The sequence below is a fragment of the Pan troglodytes genome, chromosome 13, assembly GCF_028858775.2.
Source record: "Pan troglodytes isolate AG18354 chromosome 13, NHGRI_mPanTro3-v2.0_pri, whole genome shotgun sequence".
NCBI classification, from domain to species: Eukaryota; Metazoa; Chordata; class Mammalia; order Primates; family Hominidae; genus Pan; species Pan troglodytes.
In genome coordinates, this window is record NC_072411.2 from 102,551,938 (window position 1) to 102,579,728 (window position 27,791).

The 27,791-nt window shown below is 36.9% G+C and overlaps 1 protein-coding gene across 3 annotated transcripts in view; it reads left to right on the forward strand.

Annotated features, from left to right (window-relative positions):
- Positions 1–27,791, forward strand: part of SGO2 (shugoshin 2) — a 57,744-nt gene that overhangs the window by 1,229 nt on the left and 28,724 nt on the right. For 2 of the 3 annotated variants that reach the window (XM_009443953.5, XM_016949483.4), the window contains exons 2-5: positions 5,605–5,739; positions 7,624–7,799; positions 8,689–8,766; positions 15,194–15,279. In XM_009443953.5, the coding sequence (XP_009442228.2) occupies positions 5,607–5,739; positions 7,624–7,799; positions 8,689–8,766; positions 15,194–15,279 (473 nt within the window). In that variant the 5' untranslated portion in view covers positions 5,605–5,606. Of the gene's footprint in view, positions 1–1,329; positions 3,840–4,409; positions 4,536–5,604; positions 5,740–7,623; positions 7,800–8,688; positions 8,767–15,193; positions 15,280–27,791 lie in introns of those variants that run through there. The other variant, XM_016949484.4, reaches the window with a different exon arrangement.

Here is a 27,791-nt window from a genome sequence, read left to right on the forward strand (position 1 = left end):
CTATGTTAGGATCCCTTTCAGGTGTGTGAGATGCAACAGTTTGTGGGGAGTTTCTGTGTTCTACTGTCTTTGAGATAGATAGTGATCTTTGATTTTAAAGTTTCTTTCTGGCAAAACGTTTAAAAGAACTGTTGAGCCTTAATCTTGAAAGGTTTCTGGTTCAACTTATTCCCCATTGCAGAAATTTCTTCTAAAACCATCTTTCCGTTATTTGCTTGACACCTCCCAACATCTGCTTAACACTTTCAAAGGAGACCCATTCCAAGAGTGGGCGGTTTTTCTATTGGAAAGTTCTTCCATTCATTCATAGTCACTTCTTCCACAAATGTTTATCCAGCAGCTGCTATGTGGCAGGCACATTTCTGTACTAAGGTACAGAAGCAAACAAATTTGACAAAAGTTTATGCCCTCATTGAACTTACAATTTAGTAGGAGAAAACAGATAATAAGTTAACTATTTAATTTTATCTTAGACATTGATAAGTTAACGGAGAAAAATAAAACAAGGGGAGAATGGGGGTAAGTGTGCAGTTTTTAAGTAGTTTGGACTGGGAAGGCTCACTAAGAAAGTGACATTTTGGCAAATGCTCGAAGGAAGTGAGCAAGCCCTGTGGTCATTTGAAGGAAGAGTTGATACAAAGGGAAGAAGGAATAAAAGTTTCTGCTTTAGAGCATGTCAAGGTAGGCAGTGTGGCCAGAGATTATTGAGCAAGAGAAAGATTAATGAAAAGGATTAGAAAGGTTCACTGATGATTAATTGGGGAAGAGAAGTGTCAAATTGTATAGTACTTTTTAGGCCATTTTAAAGATTGAGTGAGATGGAAAGCTACTGGAGAGTTTTTTTTAACATGGGAGTAACATGAATTTACTTAAGCTTTAAAAGGATCATTGTGGTTGCTAGGTTAAGAATAGATAGTCGGGGAGAAAATGGAAGCAGGGACATCATTCACGTAGCTATAGCAAATAATGTACATGGGAGAGAATGGCAACTTGGATCAAAGTGGTAGCAGTAGAAATAGTGGTAAGTAGCCCAGGTGGATATATTGTGAAAGCTGGGTCAGCATAATTGATCATAGAATAGATGTGGGATATGAAAGGAACTTTCTGACCTGAGCAACTGAAAGAATGGAGTTGTCATTAAGTGAGCTAGGGAGGACATGGTGGAGTAGGTTGGGGTGGGGGGAGTTTAGGACATGTTAAATTTGAGATGTGTGTTAGAAATCCTAGTTGGAGATGAGTAGTAGGCAGTTGGATAAATAAATCTGGAGTTCAAGGGGAAAGTCTAGATTGGGAACACAAATTTGAGAGTTATCAGCATTTAGATTTAAAAGCCAGGATACTGGCTGATAGTCCAGGGAGTATATGTAAATATAAAAGAGATGAGATCCAAGGACTGAGATCTGGGGCACTCCAGTGGTAAGAGGTTAGAGAGTTGAAGAATAACCAGCAAGAGGGACTGAGAAGTGGTCAGCAAGGCAGGAGAAAATCCTGCCTCAGAACAAACAGAAGAATGTGCTATTTTGCAACCAAGTGAAGAGCGTATTTCAAAAGGAAGGAATGACTTGATATTAAATGCTTTTCATAGATCAAGTAAAAAGAGACTGGGCCTGACCACAGTATTTGATTTAACAACATAGTAATTCAGTGACCTTAATGAACAGTTTCCATATAGTAGTGGTGAGAGCAGAAATTTCATTGTAGTGGATCAAGAGAGACTGGGAGGAGATAAATTGGAGACAGCAAGTATAGACAACTCTCTAAAGGAGTTTTGCTGTGAAGGGAAGCAGGGAAATCAGGTCATAGCATTCCAGCATCAAGGGACCACTTGTATTTTCTTAAATGTTTCATTTTCATGCATTTACACATGCCATTCTTTCTTCCTGGAATGCCCTTCCTAATCTTGATGCCTGACAAGTTCTTAGTTTCTAAGACTTACTTATTCATTCAACAAATATTTACTGTGTTGATATCATTTGTAAGGCGCTATTCCATGAGCTGGGGAATATATCAGTGAATAAAACATAAAAATCCATGACCTCCTAGAATTTAAATTCTAGTTGGGGAAGACAGACAATAAATAAATCTATAGTATGTTAGATAGTGATAGATGTTGAGGGAAGGAGCCACAGTTTTGTTTCGTTCTGTTTTGTTTTGTTTTTTGTTTTTTTGTTTTTGAGACAGAGTCTCACTCTGTCACCCAGGCTGGAGTGCCATGGTTTGATCTCACTCAGCTCACTGCAGCCTCCACCTCCTGGGTTCAAGCATTTCTCCTGCCTCAGCCTCCTGAGTACCTGGGATTACAGGCACCTGCCACCACACCTAACTAATTTTTTTGTATTTTTAGTAGAGACGGGTTTCACCATGTTGGCTAGGCTGGTCTCGAACTCCTGACCTTGGGTGATCCACCCACCTCAGCCTCCCAAAGTGCTGGGATTGCTGGCATGAGCCACTGCACCCAGCCTGGAGCTACAGTTTTAAGTAACCTCACTGAGAGGGTGACATTTGAAGAGACTTGATGGAGCAGAGTGAATGGGCCATTTGTATATCTGGAGGAAGATGTTTCTAAACAGCATTTATTCTAAATGCAGAATAACCAGTATAAAGGACCTGAGGCTAAAGAATGCCTGGCATATGCTCCAAACAGCTAGATTTTGGTGGCCAGTATGGCCTGAGGGGAATGCGATAGAGGGAGAGGAGGAGGAGTTCAAATTAGAGAAGTGTAGAGCTAGTGGAGAGACCGTACTAAGGACTTTGGAGAGAAGTGGGAACCATGGGAGAGTTTTAGATTGTATAGATTAGTTCACCGTAGGGACAGCAGCAGTGGAAATAGGGAGTCAAAGCCTGTTGCAGAAACTCAAGTGAGACATGGTAGTGCCTCTGACTAGGTTGGCAGCAATGGACATACTGAGAATTGGTCAGATTCTAAATATATTGTGAAGGTAAGTTGAGATATGAGAGAGATTTTTGGCCTGAGCAACTGGAAGGATGAAATTACCATGAACTGAAATAGAAAATGCTCTGAGTGAAGCAGGTTTGGACAAGTTAAATTTGATGCATCTACTTTAGTTATTCAAGTGGAATTGTGGAGTAGACAGTTGGATACATGAATCCAGCGTTCAGGAAAGAGATCCAAACTGAGGACATAAATTATGGAGTTCTTGGCATCTGGCTGGTATTTTAAGTGATGAGACTGTATGAAATCACCAAAGAAGGGAGTGTAGATAAAGAGAGGAAGTTCAAGGAAAGACCCTGTTAGAGGTTGGAAGAACCTGTAAAAGAGACAGAGGAGGAACAGGTAGGTAGGTAGGTAGGAAAAAAACGTAGGCGTTTGATGTTCTGGAAGCCAAGGAAATACAATTTTTGAGGAAGGAGAAATTAACCACATTAAAATGCTGGTGATAGATCAAGTTAGATGAAGACTGAGAATTGACTATTAGATTTAGCAGCACAGAAGTCATCAGAGATCTTGGAAAAAAGCAGTTTTGGTGGAATAGTCTAAGTGAAAGCCTGATTGAAGTAGGTTTATGAGAAAGTTGGAAACTGAGTATAGACAATTTTTTCAAGGAGATTTGCTGTAAAGATCTGCAGAGAATTGGAGTGGTAGTCTGAGTATGAAGTGGGAACAAAAGAGGGTTCTTTAAGGTGAGGAAATAGCAGTGTGTTTGTATATTGATGAGAATGGTCCAGTGGAAAAGGAAAAAAATTGATGATATCAGGAAAGAATTGTTGGAGTGATGTCTTTAAGGAGGCAGGAAGGCATGGGATCCAGTGCATGGATCCGTATCTAGGAACACAGTTGATCCCTAACAACAGGAGAGAAAACAGATACACAGATACAGGTATGGTATGTAGGTAATTGCAATGGAAGTTTTGAGAAAGTTCTCCACAGATTGCTTCAGTGTTCTGAGAGAGAATAACAATGAGTGAGGATATGAAATAATTCATAAAGAGGAGTGACCCAGGGATTGATAACAGCAGTGAAGGGAAAGGGGTAATAGAGTCTAGTGACAGTATATTCAAGGATGGGAATTTTTAGGGAGGAGGGAAGATGAATGGTCTGCAGGCATGAATGTGTTGTAGCCTCTAGAAGGGGTGTGGGAGGGAAAACAGCGCCTGCCTGACAGGACTGCAGGAGAATCTGTGTCCTCAGGGGAGAGGGTGGTTCAAGAAGATGAAGGGAACATTCAGAGAAGAGATTGAGGCTGTAGAGGTTTGGTTGATGATGGAATGTGAGTTCTAGAGGACCTCATGAGTCTGGCAAGGGTAAGATAGGCAGGCTGTATTCATTTCCTTTGGCTGCTGTAACAAATTATCATAAATGAGGTGCTTAAAACAACTGAAATGTATTTCCCCACAGTTCTGGAGGCCATAAGTCTAAATTCAGTTATCACTGGTTTTCCCACCTCAAGGTGTATTCCCAGCTGCACTCTCTCTGGAGGCTCTTCAGGAGAATCTGTTCCTTGCTTTGTCAGTTCCTGATGGCTGCTGGCAGTCCTTGGCATGTGGCTGCATCACTCCTGTCTCTGCTGTCTCTTGTAAGGACTCTTGTGATAGTATTTAGGCCTGCCTGGATAATCCAGGATAATCTCCCCATTACAAGATCCTCACTTATTCAAATCTTCAAAGGCCCTTTTTCCACATGAGGTTTAGAATTAAAGGGATCTAATAACTTTGGAGGACCATTTTCCAGCTTACCACAGGACCAGATGAGGAATGTGTAGCACTTAGGGGATTCGAGTGAGGGGAATGAACGGGACCCAGGAGTTGAGGGATTCTTGCCATGATTGATAAAGTGAGCTGAGTCCTGGATTGACATAGTGAGCTGAGTCCTGTGGACTCAAGGCAGGTAGTGGTGGGGAGGCTGAGTATTGAGGGTTAGGCAGGTGCAGGTGACAGAGTTTTTTGTTTGTTTGTTTGTTTGTTTGTTTTTTAGATCTCTTCAGATGGAGGCAAGGAGGCTTGGGAAGGAAATGGAGGCATGGGGAGGTTGGTCTTACATGGCTCAACATCAACTGCTGCTTCTCAGTGAAGCTATTTCTGATCCTTTTCCTCTGCCCAGGCACAGTTAATCACTTCTCCTCTGCATTGTGTATTGTAGCCATTACTCTTGTAATACTATAATGTAATGATTTCTTTATCTTCCTGTTTCTATAATAGGCCATAAATCTAATAGACAAATTTAAGATTTCCTATTTCTCCAACCCCCTTCCCCACCTTGGATTGGGTATATCTCTTCTGTACTTCCTTTAAACTCTATGTATATCTCTAAGGTTATACTTCTTACATTGTATGAAAACACTGTCTGTACCCACATTGTACCATGCATTCCATGAGGGCAGAGACCATATCCTGTCATCTGTCCCCTGCACCTGGTACATAGATGATTAATGTAGGCTTAAATGAAAAAAATAATCATTTACCTTTTTGGATTATACCTTAAGCCACTTTTGATTACATTCATACTTTCAGATTTTATACAAAGTTTAGCAAATACTTAATGCACAAAGTATATTAAGTCATGATTGTTACTTTTTAAAATGTATTTATCAGTTATCCTTTTTCTTTTATTAATCAATACTATGATTTTTTTTTCTTTCATTTCAGTGATGGAGTGCCCAGTGATGGAAACTGGCTCACTTTTTACCTCAGGAATTAAGAGACATTTGAAAGACAAAAGAATTTCAAAGACTACTAAGTTGAATGTTTCTCTTGCTTCAAAAATAAAAACAAAAATACTAAGTAAGTGCCATCAGTTTTAAAATATACTCACGTTTTAACTTTTCCCCAGAATTGTTATATATTTGCTACCTTATTTTATCAAGTACAGAAAATTACTAAAATGACCATTTTGTTAACTGATAACTTTTTAAATTTGATTCTTCCTATCTCCTTCAACTCCTGTTAGTTGGGTGGTTTTGATGATTTACCCTAAGTGTGACACAGTTGAATTTTCAGCAGTGAGGCTGCAGTGACCCAAGACAGCTACTTTCTACAACGCAGAAAAAAACTACCAACATGACTTTTCTGGAACAGATGTAGTAAGAGTAGCAGGTTGTTCTGGCATGTTGTGGCAACTGGATGATGGGTAGCCTCGAGGAGGTGGGCTCACACTGGGTGCTTATATATACGTGTGTATATATATAATGTATATATGTGTGTGTGTGTATATATATATATACATGTGACTTTATATAGGCAATCTTATGAAGACACTGAGCACTTTGGAAATGGAATTTCATGAATTCTGGAGTTAAGGCATCAGAAGGGCAAAAAAAAAAAGGAGGTGGGAAAACTCCCCAAGATAAATTTTCATTACTTCTGAAAATTATCTCAGTGTTCATACCCATCTTAGCAGGAGTTGGGGAGGTATCCTTTTAGTCACATTATCTGCTGATATAGCTCCTGCGAAGGACAATCACGTGTGCCTTCTAAAACAACCCAGCCTCCTGGGTGCCTGTAAATCATGATGCAGCTCCCACCTAGGTCTCTAGGGCCACTCCTTACACTGGCTCTTGCTTACTCCCTTTGGCAAGACTATTCCACACCCCCTGTTATGAAGGAATATGCTGACTTTGAGGAGTACAACAGGAAAATGTTATTACTCTTTATCTTCTGGAAATCCTAAGCTTGTTGTAGTCAGTTTCCATTTGCTATGCCAAGGATGGCTATCCAAAACTACTCTCTCTGTGCCAAAGGTAAAGTACTGTTTTGGACTCTGTTTTGCAGAATCCCAAGTTTTCCCTGAGTACTTATAAAATGTTATTAAATTTTATAAAACTTATTTCACATACACTAGACTTTTATTCAGTGGCATATGTTATTGAATAGTGACATGTAAGTTAAAATTATGAAAATATAATGATATTTTAAATGTACTAAGGGAACACACTATATTTATGGTAAGCTTTACCAAGGAATTCACAATGAAATTTCTTTGCTTCCAACAGAAAAGCAATTTCAGGCGTGATTTAAATCATATTTACATAGTGCTTTTAAAGAGGAGTCAAGTTTAGATTGCAGTAGATGCCTAGAAATAAGAGGTAGAATCTTTTAGATGGCAGTAAAAGGTCCCGTGGGGTTTAGATTATCTGTCTAACATTAGAGAAAGTATGGCTCTATCACTCAAAGTTTAAAAATGGGCGTTGGGAGTATTAAGTAATTTGTTCAGTTCTGGAGCTGTAGAAGCTGGCTTTAGAATTTTCCCAGATTGGCTACCCTCATTCCTATGGGACATTTCCAGTTCGAGCTGCAGAATCAGTTTCTCCATTCTGTCTGCTAGTCAAAGGTAGGAAATTAGGTAGAGCAGCAAGTATCAAGATTTAGTTTTTGTGACTGATCTAATTATGTAGAATGCTATGTCTGTGCTGCAGTCCTCTTACTCCTTTTTTATACATATTCCGCATTCCTCACAACTCTTGAATTCTTCATCTTCTGTCTAGCTTTCATTTCCTCACCTCTAAACTCTGGGTTTATTTTTCTCAAAACTACATCTGTATTGTTATTCCCTTTTCTAATCTTCAGTTAAAACTTGTGAAATGCATTTTGTCTATGTTTTACTAAGGAATATAAAAATTTCTTAAGGTATAAGCTCAATATTAACTCATTTTAAAAATCTTTTTACAGATAATTCTTCTATTTTCAAAATATCTTTAAAGCACAACAACAGGGCATTAGCTCAGGCTCTTAGTAGAGAAAAAGAGAATTCTCGAAGAATTACAACTGAAAAGATGCTATTGCAAAAAGAAGTAGAGAAACTGAATTTTGAGAACACATTTCTTCGCCTAAAGCTAAATAACTTGGTATGTAAGCTATATTGTTTTTGAATTCTAATTATAACTTAAATCTTTTAGCTGCATTATTATAGAAGCTCTAAAAATATTTTTCAAATCTCCAATAGTGAAAAATTATTGAAAGTCAGTATACCATGTAAGTCTATGTCAAAGTACAAACTGTTAATGGGTAATAAAATATGTGTTTTAAATCTACATTCTAAATGTGTGCTTGTGTGCTGTGTAAACCAGTATAATACTTTGACCAACATTCGATTGCTAATCATAAACAAAGCTTGGTATATTAATACATTTTTAAAAGATGGTCATAGTTCTTCCAGTGTTCTTGAAAGGAAATGAATTCCCAGAATGTTGTTATTCTTTTTTAATCTCAGCATTTACCTGGCTACAAGCTAAACAGAATGAGAATTATAGTTGTTTCTTTTCCTTCCAAATTTCAACTCTGTTCACAGACAGGACAGTGAGAGCCAATGATTAGCTAGGCTGCAACTATAGATCTAAATCTAAAATGAGTAGAACTTTTTATAATGGAAAAAGGACCTACTCTACTTGTGGGTTTAATTCCGGTGGCTGACAAACTGTTCTCTTGCCATGTGATATATTACTATGAGAAGATAGAAAAATGTTTATAGGAAAACTTAAAATTGTTCTAAAGTATTCAACATGTGTGTGTGTATACATGTATGTATGTATGATATGTATGACTATTTGGACTATATAATACTATTTGGTACTATATAATATACCATTTTAGCTGAATGTGATCTCAATTTTTAGCTCAATATGATATCAACTATTTTTTAAGTTTTCTCACATGGATGGCATTCATAAATGCCTGATATTATAATAAATTACAAGTCTTAACTGATTAAAAGGGGTCTTTATTTTACATGTGCAGAATAAGAAGCTTATAGACATAGAAGCTCTCATGAACAATAACTTGATAACTGCAATTGAAATGAGCAGTCTTTCTGAGGTAAGTAGAATTTATATGTAAATAGTGTTGTTCTTTAGATTACTGAGGATCACTGAGATTACTTAAATAACATCAAGGTTAGAGATTCACATTTCAAGTTTTGTGCAAAGGACTGATGATAATATCAGTTTTAACTGGCTAACAGCATATTATCATTTTGTATAATTGGTTATTGAAAATGTCATATGAAAATTAGGTTTTTATTAAAAGTAACAGGATTAGACAGGTTAGTGGAACATACTGGCTCCTAAATGGACTCAGAAACATGAAGACATTAGTAGAAAGGAAGCATTTTAAGTGAGGAAAGACTTTGGGGTTTTTGTTTTTTGTTTGTTTGTTTTAAAGATGGACACAATTGAAAAATTGGGGAAAAAAATAGAGGCTGGTCCTACTTTATACTGTTTCCTAAAACAAATTCTAAATTTCCCAAATGCTTTTCATGTGGTTCTTTTTGGAGAATTCAGAGGGCTGAGGTCAACATCTAGATTAAGGAAAAGTAAAAACTGGACAGCAGGTAGATGGAGAAGCTGGAGGTGAAGGCACAGTATACATTCTTGGTAGCTACCTTCTTGAACTTACTATTTAACAGACTAACTTTTGCATACCAAGCTTTAAAATTCTTTTTCTTTCTAGTTGTTACTAAGTGGGGCAGGTGATGGGTCATATAGACGTACTGTTCTAACATCAGAACGAGATAAGAAAAGTATAGAATAAAGTTTCACACATGCTTTTGTCCGCCTTCAGCTACTTTCTTCTCCGTTCTGTCTTCTCCTTGTACCTCATGCAAGTGCTTGCTTTCATCTATTTCTTTATATAAAAACAAACAAACAAAATAAATATTTTCTTACTTTTCTTCTTTACACAAAAGATAGCATGCTATACCAGATGTTCTATACCTTTTTATGTGACATATCTTGGGGATCTCTCCATATGATTATGTGGAGTGATTCCTCATTCTCTTTTGGTGCTGCTTTGGATAGATCCAGAGTGGACTTGTAATCTACCTCACTAGGCTCCTGTTGTTGGACACTTGGGTTATCCTTTGCTGTTGGCTTGTGTTAGTGTAGAGTGCCTTTCCCTCTTGCATCATTAATTTTTTCCCTCCCTTCTGGATTATTCCCATCAGGATGCAAAAATGTTATCATCTCTCATCTTAAAAAAAAATAAATAAACCTCTTATTTCACCTACTTCCCAGCTACTATCTCAGCTCTCTTCTTGCCTTTACAGCAAAGCTTTTTGAGAGATTTATTCACTATCTCTAGTTTCTCTTGATCCCAAGCCAGTTGGGTTTTCACCACCAGTCCACTAAATCCTGAAAGTCACCATTGATGTCCATGTTGCGAAAACCCACGGATAATTCTTGGTTCTTCTATTGACTTCACATGACTTTTAGAATACCACACACTCCTAAGTCTCTTCCTACCTTTCTGGCTATTCCTTTTCAGTCTGTTTGCTGGTTTCTCTTTATTTTCCTAAGTTTTGGGAATGCCTTATGACTCAGTTCTTGGACTTCTCTTTTCTATCTACATTCACTCCTCCTAAATAATTTTATTCTATCTTATGGTTTTAATTACTGCTATACACTGTTGACTTTCAAATTTGTAACTCCAGCCTGGCCATCTGCTCTGACCTCCAGACAATTTATATCTAATTACCTACTTGGCATCTGTTTGGATGTCTAAAAGCCATCTCAAATTTCACATTTGCCACCAAACCAGTTCTTTTTGAGATTTTCATCTAAGGTAATCACAACTCTCTTTTCCTGTCTTTTTCTCACACCCCATATCTGATCCTTGGGCAAATCATTTTAGTTCTGCCTTCAAAATCAGTCTACAATTCTACCAGTTCTCACAATCCTCTTTCACCACGCATGTCCAAGGCACTGTTATCTCTTACTTACATATTGTATTAATATTAGCATCCCAACTTGGCCTTCTTACTTTTTCTCTTGTTCCTCTATGTATTCTCTTCTTATTATAACAGCCAGAGTGATCCTGTTAAAATGTTAGTCTCTGCTTCAAACTCTACAGTGGAGTCTTATCTATTGCTTGATGTGATCTGAAAACTGAAACTCTTGTTATTTCTTCCACCTCATTTGCTACTCTCCTCTTTCTTCCGTTCGTTAACCTTTTCAGTGCAGTTCTCTTCCCACTCCCTCAGAGGTGAGCTGCTACCATAGTGCCTTTGTACATGTTCTGTCTGCATGTGACAAGTTCCCGTCCTTCAAATGTTGACTCAAAAGTGACTACAGTGAAGCCTTCCCTAGCAACTCTGCATAAATTTAAACACTCCCCACCCCTGCACTTACATTTCATATCCTGCTTTTCTTCTTTAATCTTTCTCCTTAACACTTAACACTGTATGACAATTTTGTTTATTGTTCATCCCATCAGAATGTAAGCTTTTTGAGTGCAGGGATGTCTTTACCAGAACAACATCTAGAACATAGTAGGATGCAATAAATACATATAAAATATTAGGTAGTGTTTCCCCAGTAAGACTGATGCTTGTTTTATATGTAAATAAGTAAGGTACGTATATTTCCTGCAGTCCCTCTTTGAGCTTTTTAAATACAAATAATGCTAAATAATGTAAGTATCTTTTTAGTATGATGATGATGTGGTCTTTTTAGGTGGCTTAGTATGATTATTTATTTTAGTAACTTTCCTAATTTTACATTTCTGTAATAAACTTCAGAAGTGATTTTTCTTTTAATATGCTGCTGAATTCTTTTTTGCCAGTTTTGCTTAAGATTTTTCTATTGTTAGTTATAAGTGAGGACTCAGGTTTTTTTTTCTATGCATGGAAAAAAACATAAGACCATACAGTCTTTAGGCATTGATAAAAATGTTATATATACTAAGCCCATAAAAAGAATTTGGATGTTTTACTTTTTCTATGTTCTTGAAAAGTGATACAGTATTATAATTGTTTTTCTTTAAAGGTTTTGTAGAATTATTCTGTGAAACCATCTGGACCTGGGACTTTTCTGATGAGAGTGATAGTAGCTTTTTGTTGACTTTATTTATCCTATGGATATTGGTCCCCTTAGGAAAATGTCTTTCTTTCTTTTGTGTTTAGTTTTATTAAATTATTTTTCCTTAGAAAGTTATCTGTTTCATCTAAGTTTTTAAATTGATGTTCACAGAGTTGACCAGAGTAGTCTGTCATTATTCTTTTAATTTTGTCTGTGTTGCATTTCCCCAGTTGATTAATTTTATGTATTTGGGCTTTTATTTGTCTTTTTTCTCCCCACTATCTTAGGTTGTTGTGATTTTTCTATTTTATTTTATTCTTTTAAAAGAATCATCTTTCTAATTTAATTTAATGTTTGATGTTTCAAACATTTTTTGCTTTTATTTTTAATAAGTTCTTTTGCCTTTTTGTGGTTCATTGTTACTTTTCTAACTTTGAGTCAATGCTTTTTTTTTTATTGTTAACTGTAGGTAAGATGCCATTTTTCTCTCAATACTTTCAATTTTTTAAATTGTCTTTAGTTTTGAGAATTTTGACTTTGATGTGTTTTGCCATGAATTTCCTTGAGTTTATCTTTTTGAGGTTCACTCAGCTTCTTGAATTTGTAGGTTGATGTCTCTATCAAATTTGGGAAAATGTTCAGCCATAATGTCCCCAAGTACTTTTCCAGTCCTGCCCTCTTTCTCTTTCTCCTTTCCTCTAGGACTCTGATGACAGGAATGTTTTATCTTTTTTGCTATTCCACAAATTCCTAACCCTCTGTTATTTTTTCCAGTCTCTTTTCTTTCTTGTTCAGTTTGAGTAATTTCTATTGTTCTATCTCCAAGTTCAGCGATTTCTTTCCCCCCTTTTTTTCTCGGTTTTGCTGTTGAGCCCATTTAATTTATTTTATTTTATTTGGTTATTACATTTTTCAGTTCTGAGCTCCATTCGGCTCTTTGTATCTATTTGTTTGCTGAGATGTTCCATTTTTTCATTTGTTTTAAGCATGTTAGTAATTGCTTGTTGAAGCATTTTTATGATACTTGTTTTAAAATCTTTGTCAGATAATTCCAACATTTGTGTCATCTCAGTGTTGATATCTATTGTCCTTTCTCATTCAAATTTAGAGTTACCTGATTTTTGGTATGACAAGTGATTGATTTTTGATTGTATCTTGGACATTTTAGATGCATTATAAGACATTGGATCTTATTTCCATCTTGTGTTTAAGCAGACCTCCTTTGACACTACACTGGTGGTAAGGGGAGGTGCTGCCTACTGCCAAGTGGGGACTGAAGTTTAGACTTCCCATTCAGCCTCTGTTGACAACACTGTGGTGGGCATAACTGATGAGTGGGTCTGAGAGTTCAGGCTGACACCACTATGGCTGGAACAGGGAAGGGCGCACCTCATTACTTTCATGGCCTCTGCTGACATGAGGATGAGGAGGATAATGAAGGGGGGAGGTTGTTACTACTGAAGAGTGATGAAAATCCTAGTTCTTTATTAAACCACTTCTATCCCCACCATAGAGGAGAGGGAGGGGAACTCCTTCCTATCACTGAATGGGGATGTATAGCATATAGACATTTTATTTTCTGTGTATTATGATGTTTTTACATCTTTTAAAACATTATTGGCTGGAGACACTGCCCTTCTCAGGGCTAGCCAATTTTTAGAGATAGCAAGGGACCAGCCAGGAGCATGTCTTTTGTTTTAGTCTGTTTTCTGCTGCTATAACAGAATACCACATACAGGGTAATTTATTGTTTTCTTTTCTTTTTTCATTTGAGATTTCATTCTCTAAAAAGACTGGGTAATTTATAAAGAACAGAGATTCATTTGGTTCACAGTTCTGGAGGCTGGGAAGTCCAAGAGCATGATGCTGACATCTGGCATGTCATCCCATGATAGAAGGTGGAAGGGCAAGAAAGCATGCAAGACAGAAAAGGAGACCAGACTCCTGTAACCCACTCCTGCAATAACAGCATTAATCCATTCATGAGGGCAGAGCCCTCATGACCTAATTACCTCTTAAAGGTCCTGCCTCTTAATACCATCACAATGGTAATTCAGTTTCAACATGAGTTTTGGAGGAGAGATTCAAAACCATAGCACTTTTGATATGCAAGCTAACTAATCCAGAGCCATATCTCCCCTGTCTGGCCTTTATATCTCAGGAGGCAATGGTCCTCTGCTTTGATCGTCCCAGGGTCAGGTACTAGGCAACAAGAGACCTACCTCTCCTGTGTCTTAGAGCCTGCCAAAATTATTCAAACTAGCCAATTCTAGACTATTCACCCTGCCCTGTCTTGCCTTTCCTATGGAAACTCCAATAATAGGCTCTGGCCTAAACCTTCCCCTCGTTCCCATCTTCTGCCTTCTGACCATCCTAGTGTCTTTTCTGTGTGGCTCTGCATGGCCTGCTGTACCTCTTGTCTCTAGGACCTGCAAGTATAATAAACTTTATTTTTTTCCTGAGTCTCTACCTTCTTTTAATGGCTACACCCAACTGACCATCTCATAAAAAGAATATGAAACAGGATGGAGATCCAAATATGTCCTCCACTGACATTGTTGGGTGGGGATGTGCTCTTTAACACTGGGCTGTCCCAAGCCTTTTCTGATGGTACTGCTGATTTGGAAGAGGGTTGTCTTATTATAGCCTGGTGAGTGTGGAAGTTTAGGTTCCCCATTTTGACCTTTGTGCTTTTGTCAAAAATTAATTGACCAAATATATGTGAATCCATTTCTGGATTCTCTGTTCTATGTCATTGATCTATTTGTCTTATCATTATGCTAATACTGTACTGTCTCAATTACTGTAACCCTCCTAACTTTTTTCTTTTTCAAAATTTTTTTTGTTTTTTTAGCTATTCTAGGTCTTTTGCATTTTCATATGAATTTTAAAATCAGCTTGATAATTTGGCACCATTCTCTTGTTTCTATTACAGCTTAGCTCTGTAATAAAAAACATGGTTGTGTGTTGCCTAATTTTCTGGTGTTTATTAATAATTAAAACATGTTTGTATCTGAAAATTTAGAAATATGGATAAGTAAATATATAAAAGATATATTAAAGTCACCCAGATTTTGAATTTTAAAAAGTCATTTAAAAGATGTATTATAAAATTCAATAAAATATTGCATAATACATATGTAGACATGAACATATTGCATGTATGTAAAGATATTGTATTTGTGTAGGTATAGTCATGTATTTATTCCTACACATAGAAGAATGTTGAGGTTATATACCAAAATGTTGGCAGTGATTATCTTTCGTTGGCATGATTAAGGATGCACTGTGTTTTAACCTTATTATCACATTATTCTCATTAAACTATTAAAGGTAAATGCAAAAATTGTTCTTTTACTATTAATGTCATTGTATAATTTGGTACTGTGATAACTAACATGATTTAATAAGGTTAGAAACTTTGTTTTCTTTATTTTTTTCAAAAATAGTTCCATCAGAGTTCCTTTCTACTGTCAGCTAGCAAGAAGAAACGAATTAGTAAACAGTGCAAGTTGATGCGTCTTCCATTTGCAAGGTAAATATGGGCTTGAATTACACTAGTTCAGAGTATATAGATTTTATATAACACAATTAGTGTTTGTGTGTATTGTACAGTGTTCAGGATCATCAACCTGTAGTTATCTACTGACGCAGAAATGAGCTGGTTTGTAGTGTCTTGCTATAGGTTGTTTCTCTAGGACTCCAAGGAAACTTACGGTCAATCCCCCAACCAGGTTTATTTGTAATGTCTTGCTACTTTATAGTTCTTTTTTTTCTTTTCATCTATTTCACTCCTGGCCTCATATTGATTTTTGCTGGATAAATCTGATGACTGTTTCTACCTTTATTATCCTGTGTACTGTCCTAAACTTTAAAATTAATTTTTGTCGACCAGCAGGGCGTGGTGGCTCATGCCTGTAATCCCAGCACTTTGGGAGGCTGAGGCAGGAGGATCACGAGGTCAGGAAATCGAGACCATCCTGGCTAACATGGTGAAACCCCGTCTCTACTAAAAATACAAAAAATTAGCCGGGTGTGGTGGCGGGCACCTGTAGTCCTAGCTACTTGGGAGGCTGAGGCAGGAGAATGGTGTGAACTCGGGAGGCAGAGCTTGCAGTGAGCCGAGATTGCGCCACTGCGCTCCAGCCTGGGCGACAGAGCAAGACTCTGTCTCAAAAAAACAAACAAACAAAATTAACTTTTGTCTTTGCTCTTATCCTCCTGTGCACAATTCTCATTTTTTATTAATTTGATTATAAGTTATAGAAAGCACCCTATTTCAAATCTGTCATCTTACAAGTCAGTCAGTGATGCTCAGAGAGGCAAAATGATTGAATGAATTGATAGCATTGACCAAAATCCTGTTGTCTCTTTTAGAAATGTTCTTTCTATTATATATAACATATAGATTTAATGCTTTTACTTAAGTGCACAAGTAAATGCACTTATTTATTGAAATGCTATCTGTGCCATAGTAAAAAATTCTCATATTTACTGTATCACTTTCAATTCATTGTAGTTTGTTCCATTGACTTGCCTATTATGTGTGTTATTACCATTTCATACCAGTACATTTTAATTGTTGTAATTTTAAAATAGTAAATTTTGTTGTTTATTAGATCCTTAGTAGTTTTTCAAAAGTATGTTGTCATTATTCGTGTATTGTTTCATATAGATATGCAAATTAAGTGTCAACTTGTCCTCCAAAAAATTGTATTGTGTGTCTTTAAGTGAACTTTTGTTTGAAGTATATTATACATATTCAAACATGGTGGATTTTCACCAAGTGAACACTGTTGTGTAATGCATACCCAGAACAAGAAACAGAATATTACCAACATCTCAGATACTTCCTTGTGTCCCTTTCTAGTCACTACCCACTACCCAACACCTACCCAAGGATAAAATATTATACCGACTTCTAATTATAGATCAATTAATTTTACATGGTTTTGAACTCCATATAATGAAATTTTACAGTATGTATGTTTGTCTCTGTCTTCTTTTGCCCAGCATTATGTTTGTTAGATTCATCCATATTGCTGTATGTAGTTGTAAATTATTTGTTCTCATTGCTGTATAGTATTCAATTGTATGATTATACTACAATGTATCCATTCTTCTTATGGTCAACATTTTGTTGGTTTTCCAGTTTGTTTGTTTGCTTTTTGAGACAGAGTCTTGCTCTGTCACCCAAGCTGGAGTGCAGTGGCACGATCTTGGCTCACTGCAACCTCCACCTGCCAGGTTCAAGTGATCCTCCTGCCTCAGCCTCCCAAGTAGTTGGGATTATGGGCACCCACCACTCTTCTTGGCTAATTTTTGTATTTTTAATAGGGACAGGATTTTACCATGTTGGCCAGGCTGGTCTCCAACTCCTGACCTCCAGTAATCCTCCCACCTCGGCCTCTGAAAGTGCTGGGATTACAAGCATGAGCCACCACACCTGACTTGGTTTTCTAGTTTTGGTCTATTGCAAATAGGGCTGCCACATATATGCCTTTTGATGAAGGTATGCACACATTCTGTTAGGTATATAGTGTGGAGTAGAATTACTTGGGAGATCGATCGATCTATCTATCTATCTATCTATCTATCTATCTTTGGCTTCAGGAGAAACTGCTAAGTAGTTTTCTAAAGGAGTTATACCAATTTACATTATTACTAACAATATATGAGGATTCCTGTTGTTCTATATCCTCAACAATTCTTGTTATTGTCTGTCTTTTTCATTTTAGCCATTTTGAGGGATGTGTAGTGGTATCATTTTGTGGTTTTATTTTTAATTTTCCTGATAATTAAGAAGTTAAGTATCTTTTCATATGTTTACTTTCTATTGGGTTATCTGTCATATTTTTTAAGGTGTTCTTTGTATACATATTTTTGTATGTGAGGCAAGGTCTCACTTTGTCACCCAGCCTGGAGTGTAGTGGTGCAATCTCAGCTCACTACAGCCTTGACCTCTTGAGCTCAAGCAATCCTCTCTCCTCAGTCCCCCAAGTAGCTGGGACTACGGGTGCATGCCATCATGCCCGGCTAATTTTTATACTTTTTGTAGAGACAGGGTTTTGCCATGTTGCCCAGGCTAGTCTTGAACTCCTGAGCTCAAGTGATCTGCCCACCTCAACCTCGCAAAGTGCTAGGATTACAGGTGTGAGCCACCATGCCTGGCATATTCTTCGTGTATCTTCTACTCTGTGGCTTGCCCCTTTGCTCTCTGAATGGTGTCTTTAGATGACCAGTAGCTCTTTATGAAATCCAACTTTGTTTGTGGTGGGGAGGTGTGTATCTTCTCCCTCACCCGCCTTTTCGGTTACTAATTTTTGTGTCCTTTTGAGAAAATCTTTATTGGTTCTGGTTCTAAAACGGCAGTGTAAGATAAGCTGGCTTCTCTTGCCCCAACAAAACAAAACAAAACAAAACAAAATATACAGTGCCAAGATCTACCACCATCAACAGCCCAGAGCTCAAGCTAGTTGAGATACTTCCTGGGGCCAAAAAGAGGTGGAAAAACTCTGAGCAGATGGTAGGAGAACTGCACTTCCACATGTGCGATGCCCCTCCCTCCCATTCTGCCAGGACCGAACTATGTGGAAAATCTCCCCTCAACTCACAGTTTCTATACTGGAAATAGCAAAATTGAAATGGTCAGCCAGCTTCCCCACCTTCTTCAGTTCCCTGTCAGGAGAACTGTCCTTGCCTTAACTGATGGGTAGCATTATGACTGCCTGAAGGGAGAAATATCCCGGAGGACAGGCAGAGACAGACAAGCAAGGCTGGACTACCATCCCCAGCCCAGAAACTCTGCTCTGTAACTCAGCCAAAGGAAGCGCCAAATGAGAGTGGTTGTAGGAGGTGCATTCCCCAGGTCCCCTGGGTGTGAACTCCTAGCCAGCCTTCCCACATTGCTGTCCTAAACCCTTTGGGACCTCCCCCATTTTGGGACAGGCAGTGGTCAAACCATTTACTAGCTCCAAGGTGAACCTGGGTTGAAGGCACCACCTGGAGCCAAAAAGGAGGCAGCAAACTAGCAGTATAGATTTGCTAAAAAAAAAAAAAAAAAAAAAAATTAGCCAGGCGTGGTGGTGGGTACCTGTAGTCCCAGTTATTCAGGAGGCTGAGGCAGGAGAATGACGTGAACCCAGAAGGCGGAGCTTGCAGTGAGCCGAGATCCTGCCACTGCACTCCAGCCTGGGCTATCGAGCGAGACTCCATCTGAAAAAAAAAAAAAAAAAAAAAAAAGATTTGCTAGGCAGATATATTCAATAAAATCCAAAACAGGCTGGACAAAGAAAACTGGAATAAATAATCCTTCAAGGCAAAGACATAGACTTACACTCACTAGAAACTACAGCAGACAAGGAACCATGAGCTTCCCAAAAGGACAAAAAGCAGAAATTTAGTGACTGATGAAGTGGCAGTTTGTGAGTTCTTGGACCAAGAATTCTAAATAGTAGTTTTAAGGAAACTCAGTGATCTCCAAGATAACAAAGAAAAGCAGCTCAGAACTTTATCAGAGAAATTTAACAAAGAGATTAAAATAATAAAAAAAAGTCAAACAGAAATCTTGGAACTGAGAAATACATTTGCTGAGCTATAAAACTCTTTAGAGGTTCTTAACAGCAGAATGAACCAAGCAGAGGAAAGAATCAGTGAGCTGGCTATTTGAAAATACACAGTCAGAGGAGAAAAATAAATAGAAGGAAAAGGAATGAAGAGTGCCTACAAGATACAGAAAATTACCCCAAAAGACCAAATCTAAGAATTATTAGTGTTTAAGAGAGAGCTGAGCATGAGCAAGGCATAGGAAGCTTATTCAAAGAAGTAATAACAGAAAACTTTTCAAGACATGAGAAAGATATACATGTCCAGGTAAAGGAAGGCCTGAGAACATCAAACAGATTCAATGCAAATAAGACTACTTCAAGGCATATAATAATCAAACTCTCAAAGGTCAAAGACAAAGAGAAGATCCTAAAAGCAGTGAGAGATAAGAAGCAAATAACATAAAGGAGCTCCAATTCATGGGGCAACAGACTTCTCCACAGAAACCATGCAGGCCAGGAGGGAGTAGAACAACATTTTCAAGGCACTCAAACAACACCAACAACAAAAAACTGACACGCAAGAATATTGTGTCCAACGAATTGTCATGCAAATTTAAAGGAGAGCTAAAGTCTTTCATGGATAAACAAAAGCTGAGGAAATTCACCACCACCAAGACCCATCTTGCGAGAAATGCAGAAGGGAGTTCTTCAATCTGAAAGTAAAAAACACTACCATGCAAAAGGAAACTTTTTAAGGTATAAAACCCACTGGTAAAATTAAGTACACAGACAAACTCAGAATCCTTTGTTAACTGTATTTATGGTGTGCAATCCACTCAAACTCTAGCATGAAGCCCAAAAGATAAATTTATCAAAACTATATCAACCTGTTAATAGATAATATAAAAATATGTAAATTGATACAACTAAAAGACAAAATGTTGGAGGGTGGAGTTAAATTATAGAATTCTTTTGTGGGTTTTTATATAAATTGTCTCAGTTCTTCAGTTAAAAGCCATAGAGTAGCTGAATGGATAAATAAATGAGACCTACCTACGTGCTCCCTTCAAGAAACCCACTTCACCTGCAAAGACACATATAGACAAAGTGGAGAAGGGCTGGAAAAAGATATTCCATGCAACTAGAAAACAAGAGCAAGAGTAGCTGTACTCGTAGCAGATAAGATAAACTACAAAGACTGTAAAAACTGGCAGTAAAGGAGGGTCACTATATGATTAAGGGGTCAATTCAACCAGAGGATATAACAATTATAAATATCTATGCACTCAACACTGCAGCTCCATATAAAGCCAACATTACTAGATGTAAAAGGAGAGAGAGACTGCAATACAGTAATAGTAGGGGGTTTAACATCCCACTCTCAGTAATAGACAGATCATCCAGACAGAAAATCAACAAAGAAACAGCATAAACTGCACACTAGATACAATAGGTCTAACTGACATTTCACCCAGCTGCTGCAGAATACACATTCTTTTCATCAACACATGGAAGATTTTTAAGAATAGACCATATCTTAGGCACAAACAAATCTGTACAAGTTCAAAAAAATATAAATCATATCTGGTATCTTCACAATGGAAGAAAACTGGAAATTAATAATGAGAGGAACTTTGGAAAATACACAAACAAATGGAAATTAAACAACATGCTCCTAAGCAACCAATGGGTCAAAGAAGCAAGTAAGAAGGAAATTAAAAATTTTCTTAAATGAAAAGGGAAATACAACATAGCAAAGTGTATGGGGTATGGCAAAAGCAAAACTGAAAGGGAAGTTTATAGCAATAAATGCGTATATCAAAAAAGGAGAAAAACTTCAAATAAACAACCTAAAAATACATGTCAAGGAATTAGAAAAGCAAGAACAAAGCAAATCCCAAGTTAGCAGAAGAAATAATAAAGATCAGAGCAGAAATAAATAAAATTGATACTAAAAAAGTATAGAAGATAAAATGAAAAGTTGGTTTTTTGAAAAGATAAACAACATTGACAAACCTTTAGCTAGACTGAGAGAGAGGACTATAATAAATAAAATCAAACAAGAGATGAGACATAACACCTCAGACCTCAGAAATATAAATAATTATTAGAGACGATTATGAATAATTATACACCAACAAATCACAAAATGTGGAAGAAATGAATACATTTTTGGACACATATAACCTACCAAGATTAAACCATAAAGAAATAGAAAACCTCAACAAACCAATAACAAGTAATGAGATTAAAGCTATAATAAAAACTCTCCCATTGAAGAAAAGCCCAGGCTGGGCACAGTGGGTCACACCTATAATCCCAGCCCTTTGGGAGGCCAAGGCAGGAGAATTGCTTGAGGCCAGGAGTTTGAGACCAGCCTGGGCAATATAACAAGATCCAGTCCCTACAAAATAAAAAATTAGCTGGGTATGGTGGCTAATCCTGTGAGGATTAATCCTGTCAGGCTAATCCTGTGGTCCCAGCTACTCAGGAGGCTAAGGTGGGAGGACTGTTTGAGCCTGGGAAGTTAAGGCTGCAGTGAGCAGTGTTCACACCACTGCACTCCAGCTTTGGTGATGGAGCAACACCCTGTCTCAAAAAAAGAAGAGCCCAGGACTTGATGGATTCACTGCTGAATTCTACCAAAAATTTAAACAATGATTATGAATCCCACTAAAACTCTTTGAAAAGGAGGGATTACTTCCAAACTCACTCTACAAGGCCAGCATTACCCTAATACCAAAACCAGACAAGGACACAGCGAAAAAATAAAACTACAGACCAATATCACTGATGAACATAGATGCAAAAATCCTCAACAAAGTACTAGCAAGTCAAATTCAACAACACATTAAAAAGAACATTCACCATGATCAAGTGGGATTCATGCTAGGGTTTTAAGGATGGCTCAGCAGACACAAATCAATCAATGTGATTCACCACATTAAAAGAAACAAGAACAAAAACTGTATGATTATTTCAATAGATGCCAAACAGCTTTTGGTAAAATTCAACATCCCTTTTTGATAAAAACACTTATCAAAATGGGTATAAAAAGAATATACCTCAAAGTAGGAAAGGCCATCTATGACAAACCCACATCTAGCATTGTACTTTGAAGACTGGAACAAGACAAGAATGCCCACTTTCACTGCTATTCAACATAATACTTGAAGTACTGGCCAGAGCAACTAAGCAAGAAAACAAAATAAAGGGCATCCACATTGGAAAGGAAGAAGTCAAATTAGCCTTGTTTGCAGATTGCCTGATCTTATAAAGACTCCACTGAAAAGCTGTTAGGACACATAAGGGAATTCAGTAAAGTTGCAGGATGCAAAATCAACATAATTAGTAGCATTTATATACACCAACAGTGGACAATCTGAAAAAGAAGTCAAGAAAGCAATCCCATTTATCATAGCTACAAAAAATATGAAATACCTAGGAATCAATCTAACCAAAAGAGGTGAAAGTTCTATAGAAGGAAAATGACAAAACCCTGATGAAAGAAATAGGACACCAAAAAAGGGAAGATATTCCATGCTCATGGATTGGAAGAATTAATACTGTTAAAATGAAAATACTACCCAAAGCAATTTACAGATTCAATACAATTCATACCAAAATACCAATGACATTCTTCACAGAAATAAGGGGGAAAAATCCTAAAATTTATATGAACCCGCAAAAGACCCTGAGTAACCAAGCAAAATGAACAAAGCTGGAGGCATCACACTACATGACTTCAAAATTTATGACAAAGCTGTAGTAAACAAAACAGCATGGTACTGGCATAAAAATGGACATAGATACCAATGGAACAGAGAACCTAGATATAAATGCACCATTTACAACCAACTCATCTTCTGCAAAGGTCCCAAGAACTTACAAAGGGATAGTGGTCAATAAATAGTGCTGGGAAAACTGGATAACTATATGCAGAAGAATGAAACTAGACTCCTATCTCTCACCATACACAAAAATCAAATCAAAATGGATAAAAGATTTGAATCTAAGACCCAAAACTATGAAACTATTAGAAGAAAACATTGGGGAAACACTTCAGGAGTGATCTGGGCAAAAATGTCTTGTGTAAGACCTCAAAAGCACAGGCAACCAAAGCAAAAATAGACAATTAAGATTATTACATCAAGCTAAAAAGCTTCTGCACAGCAACGGAAACAATCAACAAAGTGAAGAGACAACCCATATAATGTGAGAAAATATTTGCAAACTGTCTCTCTGAGAAAGGATTAATAACCAGCATATATTGGGAGCTTAAACAACTAAGTAGCAAAAAAAAAAAAAAAAAAAGAAAAAAGGGGAATCATCATATACTGGTAGAAATGTAAATTAACATAGCCACTATGCAGAACAGCATGGAGGTTCTTCAAAAAACTGAAAATATACCTTCCATATGATCTAGCAATTCCATTGCTTAGTATATATCCAAAAAAAAAAGGAAATCAGTGTATCAAAGAACTGTCTGCACTCCTATGTTTATTGCAGCACTATTCACAATAGCCAACATGTGGAATCAACCTAAGCACCCATCAACAGATGTGTGGATAAAGTATGGAAGATATATACACAATGGCATATTATTCAGTCATAAAAATAAAATCCTGTTATTTGCAGCAACATGGACAGAACTGAGGCCATTATGTTAAGTGAAATAAGCCAAGCACCAAAAGACAAATATTCTCACTCATATGTGGGAGCTTAAAAAGTGGATCTCATGAAGATACATTTGTGGTTACCAGAGGCTGGGAAGCGGGAGAGAGGAATGAAAGAGAATTTTCATTATCACTGAACTGTAGACTTAAAAATGGGAAAGATATAAGTCATATATGTATCTTTTACCTCAATACATTTTTTTAAAAGGAATATTTCTATTGATTGCAAGGTCACAAGGTGTTCTGTTCTAAAATTTTTATTATTTTCCTATTCATGTTTATATATTCAGTCTACTTAGAATTTTGGGTATGATGGGAGGGAAGGGTCATAATTTTTTTTTTCATGTAGGTGTCTTACTGACCTTGTATCATTTATTGAAGCAATCATCCTTTTTCCACCCCACTGCAGTGTCATCTGTATTGTAAATCAAGGAGACTGGATATGAATGGGTCTGTTTCTAAACTCACTATTCTATTATGTGAGTCCTTTTGTCAATACCACACTGTCTTAATTATTAGCTTTATAGTAAGTCTTGCTATTTGATAGTGTGAATCTCCATTTTATTTATTTTTATTCTTCAACATTAGCTTGGCTCTTTGCATTTACACTTGAATTTTAGAATCAGCTTGTCAGTTTACACACACACATACATAACCTAGAATTTTTGGCCAGGATTATGTGGAATATAGTTCAGTGTGGGGACAACGGACATTTTATAAAATTGACTCTTCCATCTATAAACATGATATATCACTCTATTTAGCTATAATATATATTCTCTCCATGTTTTGTAGTTTTTTTGTATTGAGTTATTACATATCTCAGATTTCTTTGTATTCATTTCATATAGATACTTTTTTAAAATATATTTTTTGAGATAGGGTCTTGCTATGTTGTCCAGGCTAGATTCAAACTCCTACCTCAGCCTCCTGAATAACTGAGATTACAGTTGTGTGTCACAGTGCTCAGCTTTATTTTATATTCTTAAATGATATTCTGAATGTTACTGGGTTTTGTTTGTTTGTTTTTTAAGTGAAAGCAAGTTTACTAGTAAAGTTAAGGAATAAAGAACGGCTACTCCATAAGCAGAGCAGTGGTATGGGCTGTTCAACCAAGGTTACTTGTAGTTATTCCTTGATCATATGCGAAACAAGGGGTGGATTATTCATGAGTTTTCTAGGAAGGAGGTGGGCAATTCCTGGAACTGAGGTTTTCTCCCCTTTTAGACCATATAAGGTAACTTCCTGACATTACCATGGCATTTGTAAATTGTCATGGTGCTGGTGGGAGTGTCTTTTAGCATGCTAATAAATTATAATTAGCATATAATGAGCAGTGAGGTAGACCGGAGGTCACTTTTGTCACCATCTTGGTTTTGGTGGGTTTTGGCCAGCTTCTTTACTGCAGGCTGTTTTATCAGCAAGGTCTTTGTGACCTGTACCTTTTGCTGACTCCCTGTCTCATCCATTGACTAAGAATGCCTTAACATCCTGGGAGTGCAGCCCAGAAGGTCTCAGCCTTATTTTACCCATCCCCTGTTCAAGACGGAGTTGCTCTGGCTCAAACACCTCTGACACATCTGCACCCCCCCGCCCCCTTTTACAAGGGAACCCTTAATCCTAAGGGTTGTAGAGGGACGAAAATTCATCTTCTGTAACTTCTTCAGGCTGAATAGGGGTGATGATATTCCTGCCTAACTGTTAGGGTCTCTTGTATTTGGGTAGAGAGGAGCTCAGTCAGAAGGCAACAGTATGGTGAGGACCATTCATAACTCTTGAGTTCTGACAAAAGGTGATACCTGGAAGATTAATAAGTGCACCATTTCAGAAAACATGAAGCCCATACTGCATTCCTACACAAGGAGTACAATAGCAATATATTCTACAACAGTAAAACAAAATAAGTAAAATTATCCCAAGTAAACTAAATAAGAAGGCTTTCCATGAACTGGGCAATTGTTGAAACCAAGCTAATAGGGAGTCACTAACTGATTCCAATATGTGCCCAGAATTAGAATACTGATTGAGATTTCTACATTACCTATCCCTCTTGTTTCTTTTGAGCAACAGCCAGAGACCACTGATGGGTTCACAGGAATAAGCAGAGTCAGTCTAAATTGCAGAAAAAAACTCAAAAACAACTGATGAGACTAGAATCCAATAACAGGTGTATCATAGTGCTTGAAACATAGTTTTCTTCTCTCTCCAGTATCACATTTTTACTAAAGACAAATCATAATAGAACTGATTTGTTTGCAAAAATAAGCTTTAGTCTTACACTTAGCCTGATTATTTGTATAAAGTGCAGCAAGAATAATTTTTTTAAACATAAGCTCTTTTTAAACTGGCTTTGATGGAACATTGTTCCATAAGGAATCTCAGATGAGACTTTTTTAAAGCCGAGCCCAGCCATGGGTTTGTACCGTCCGATACCTATAACTTGAGTAAATTCCTCTCTTCTTGAGGTCCCAAGATAACTTGGGGCTCCTGGGCCTGTCAGAAAATGACATTATTTACTTACTGCAGGTCAAGAAACCTGTACAGGGATTGTGTACACAAGGTATGAGGCCAGTTTTCCCAATGGGCCTTTATTGGCTCTCTAAGTCAAATTTGATTGCTTAAAGGAAAGCACACCATTCCAGTCAATGCCTTGGTAAAATAACCAGTTTTTCCAATTGTGTTCTGTTGCAAAAGAAAACAGATTCTTATTGTACTTATACAAACAACTATATTGCCATCAATTAAGAATATTCACAACTAGTTTTCAAATTCTAGAGAAATCAGGTAGAGAGAAACAAACATGCTCCAAATTTTGTTCACAGGAGTATACTGTACTCAATTTTTAAAAGCTGTAAATAGCTCAAAAGAAAAATTTTGTTGACACTGAAAAACAAAAGATCATCAACGTTTCAAGCAAAAAGCCAAAAAAGATTACTTCAGACTTACATTGGTTCAGTCCATGCAGTTAAATACTGTCCTATTTGATATTCATGAACATTTCCACTCTCCATGAGTACTGGAAGTTTTTTCCTCTATTCTAATGTCACAATCTCCAAAGTTACTAGAAACTTGCATTCAAGAGCACCTGTCAAAGTCCTATAGCTGATTATAAATTACCTTTTGAAGAGGATTAAAACAAGACAATTGTCTGTAGGTGACAAAAAGTCTTAGTTAGGACAACCATTATTAAAGCCACAATCGACAAGGAAATTTTGGTTTCTTCTATGACATACAACAATTTAACATAACAGTTATAATGATTAATAACATACACTAAGCCATATCAGAGTTACAGGAATTTTGCGTAATTTTGGAACACATACCAGTAATATTTATAGAAGCACAAAGAAAGGCAAACACTTTCACATTCGACAGTGCTTCCTGTAAGATTTTTATGCCAAATACGCCAAATTTCACCACTGCATTAGTGCATTATTTATGTCAAACTCAATTCTTAATAAAACCTTATACAAAAATGTATTCAATCTTAATCAGTTTGACCTTAAGGTAAGATTCTCAAACCTTTTACAACCCTTTACAAATTTTTTTTTAAAGAGCAGATCAGTGCTCTAAGAAAAACCTGTTATGCTTTTATTCCAATGTTCAATTTATGGAAAGACAGAATAATACCCCTTTAATATGTTCTCACACACAACGTTTTTACAAGATTAATTTTTCACAAACCTCCACAACTTGCTCGAATCTTCAGCTTTATCCTATCTAATTTAAAACAATTCTTTAACCCTCTCAACAAGGCAAAAAGATATTCACATTCCCATGACTTTTTATAATCTTTTCCCAAAGATTAGTTAAGTCACATGAAC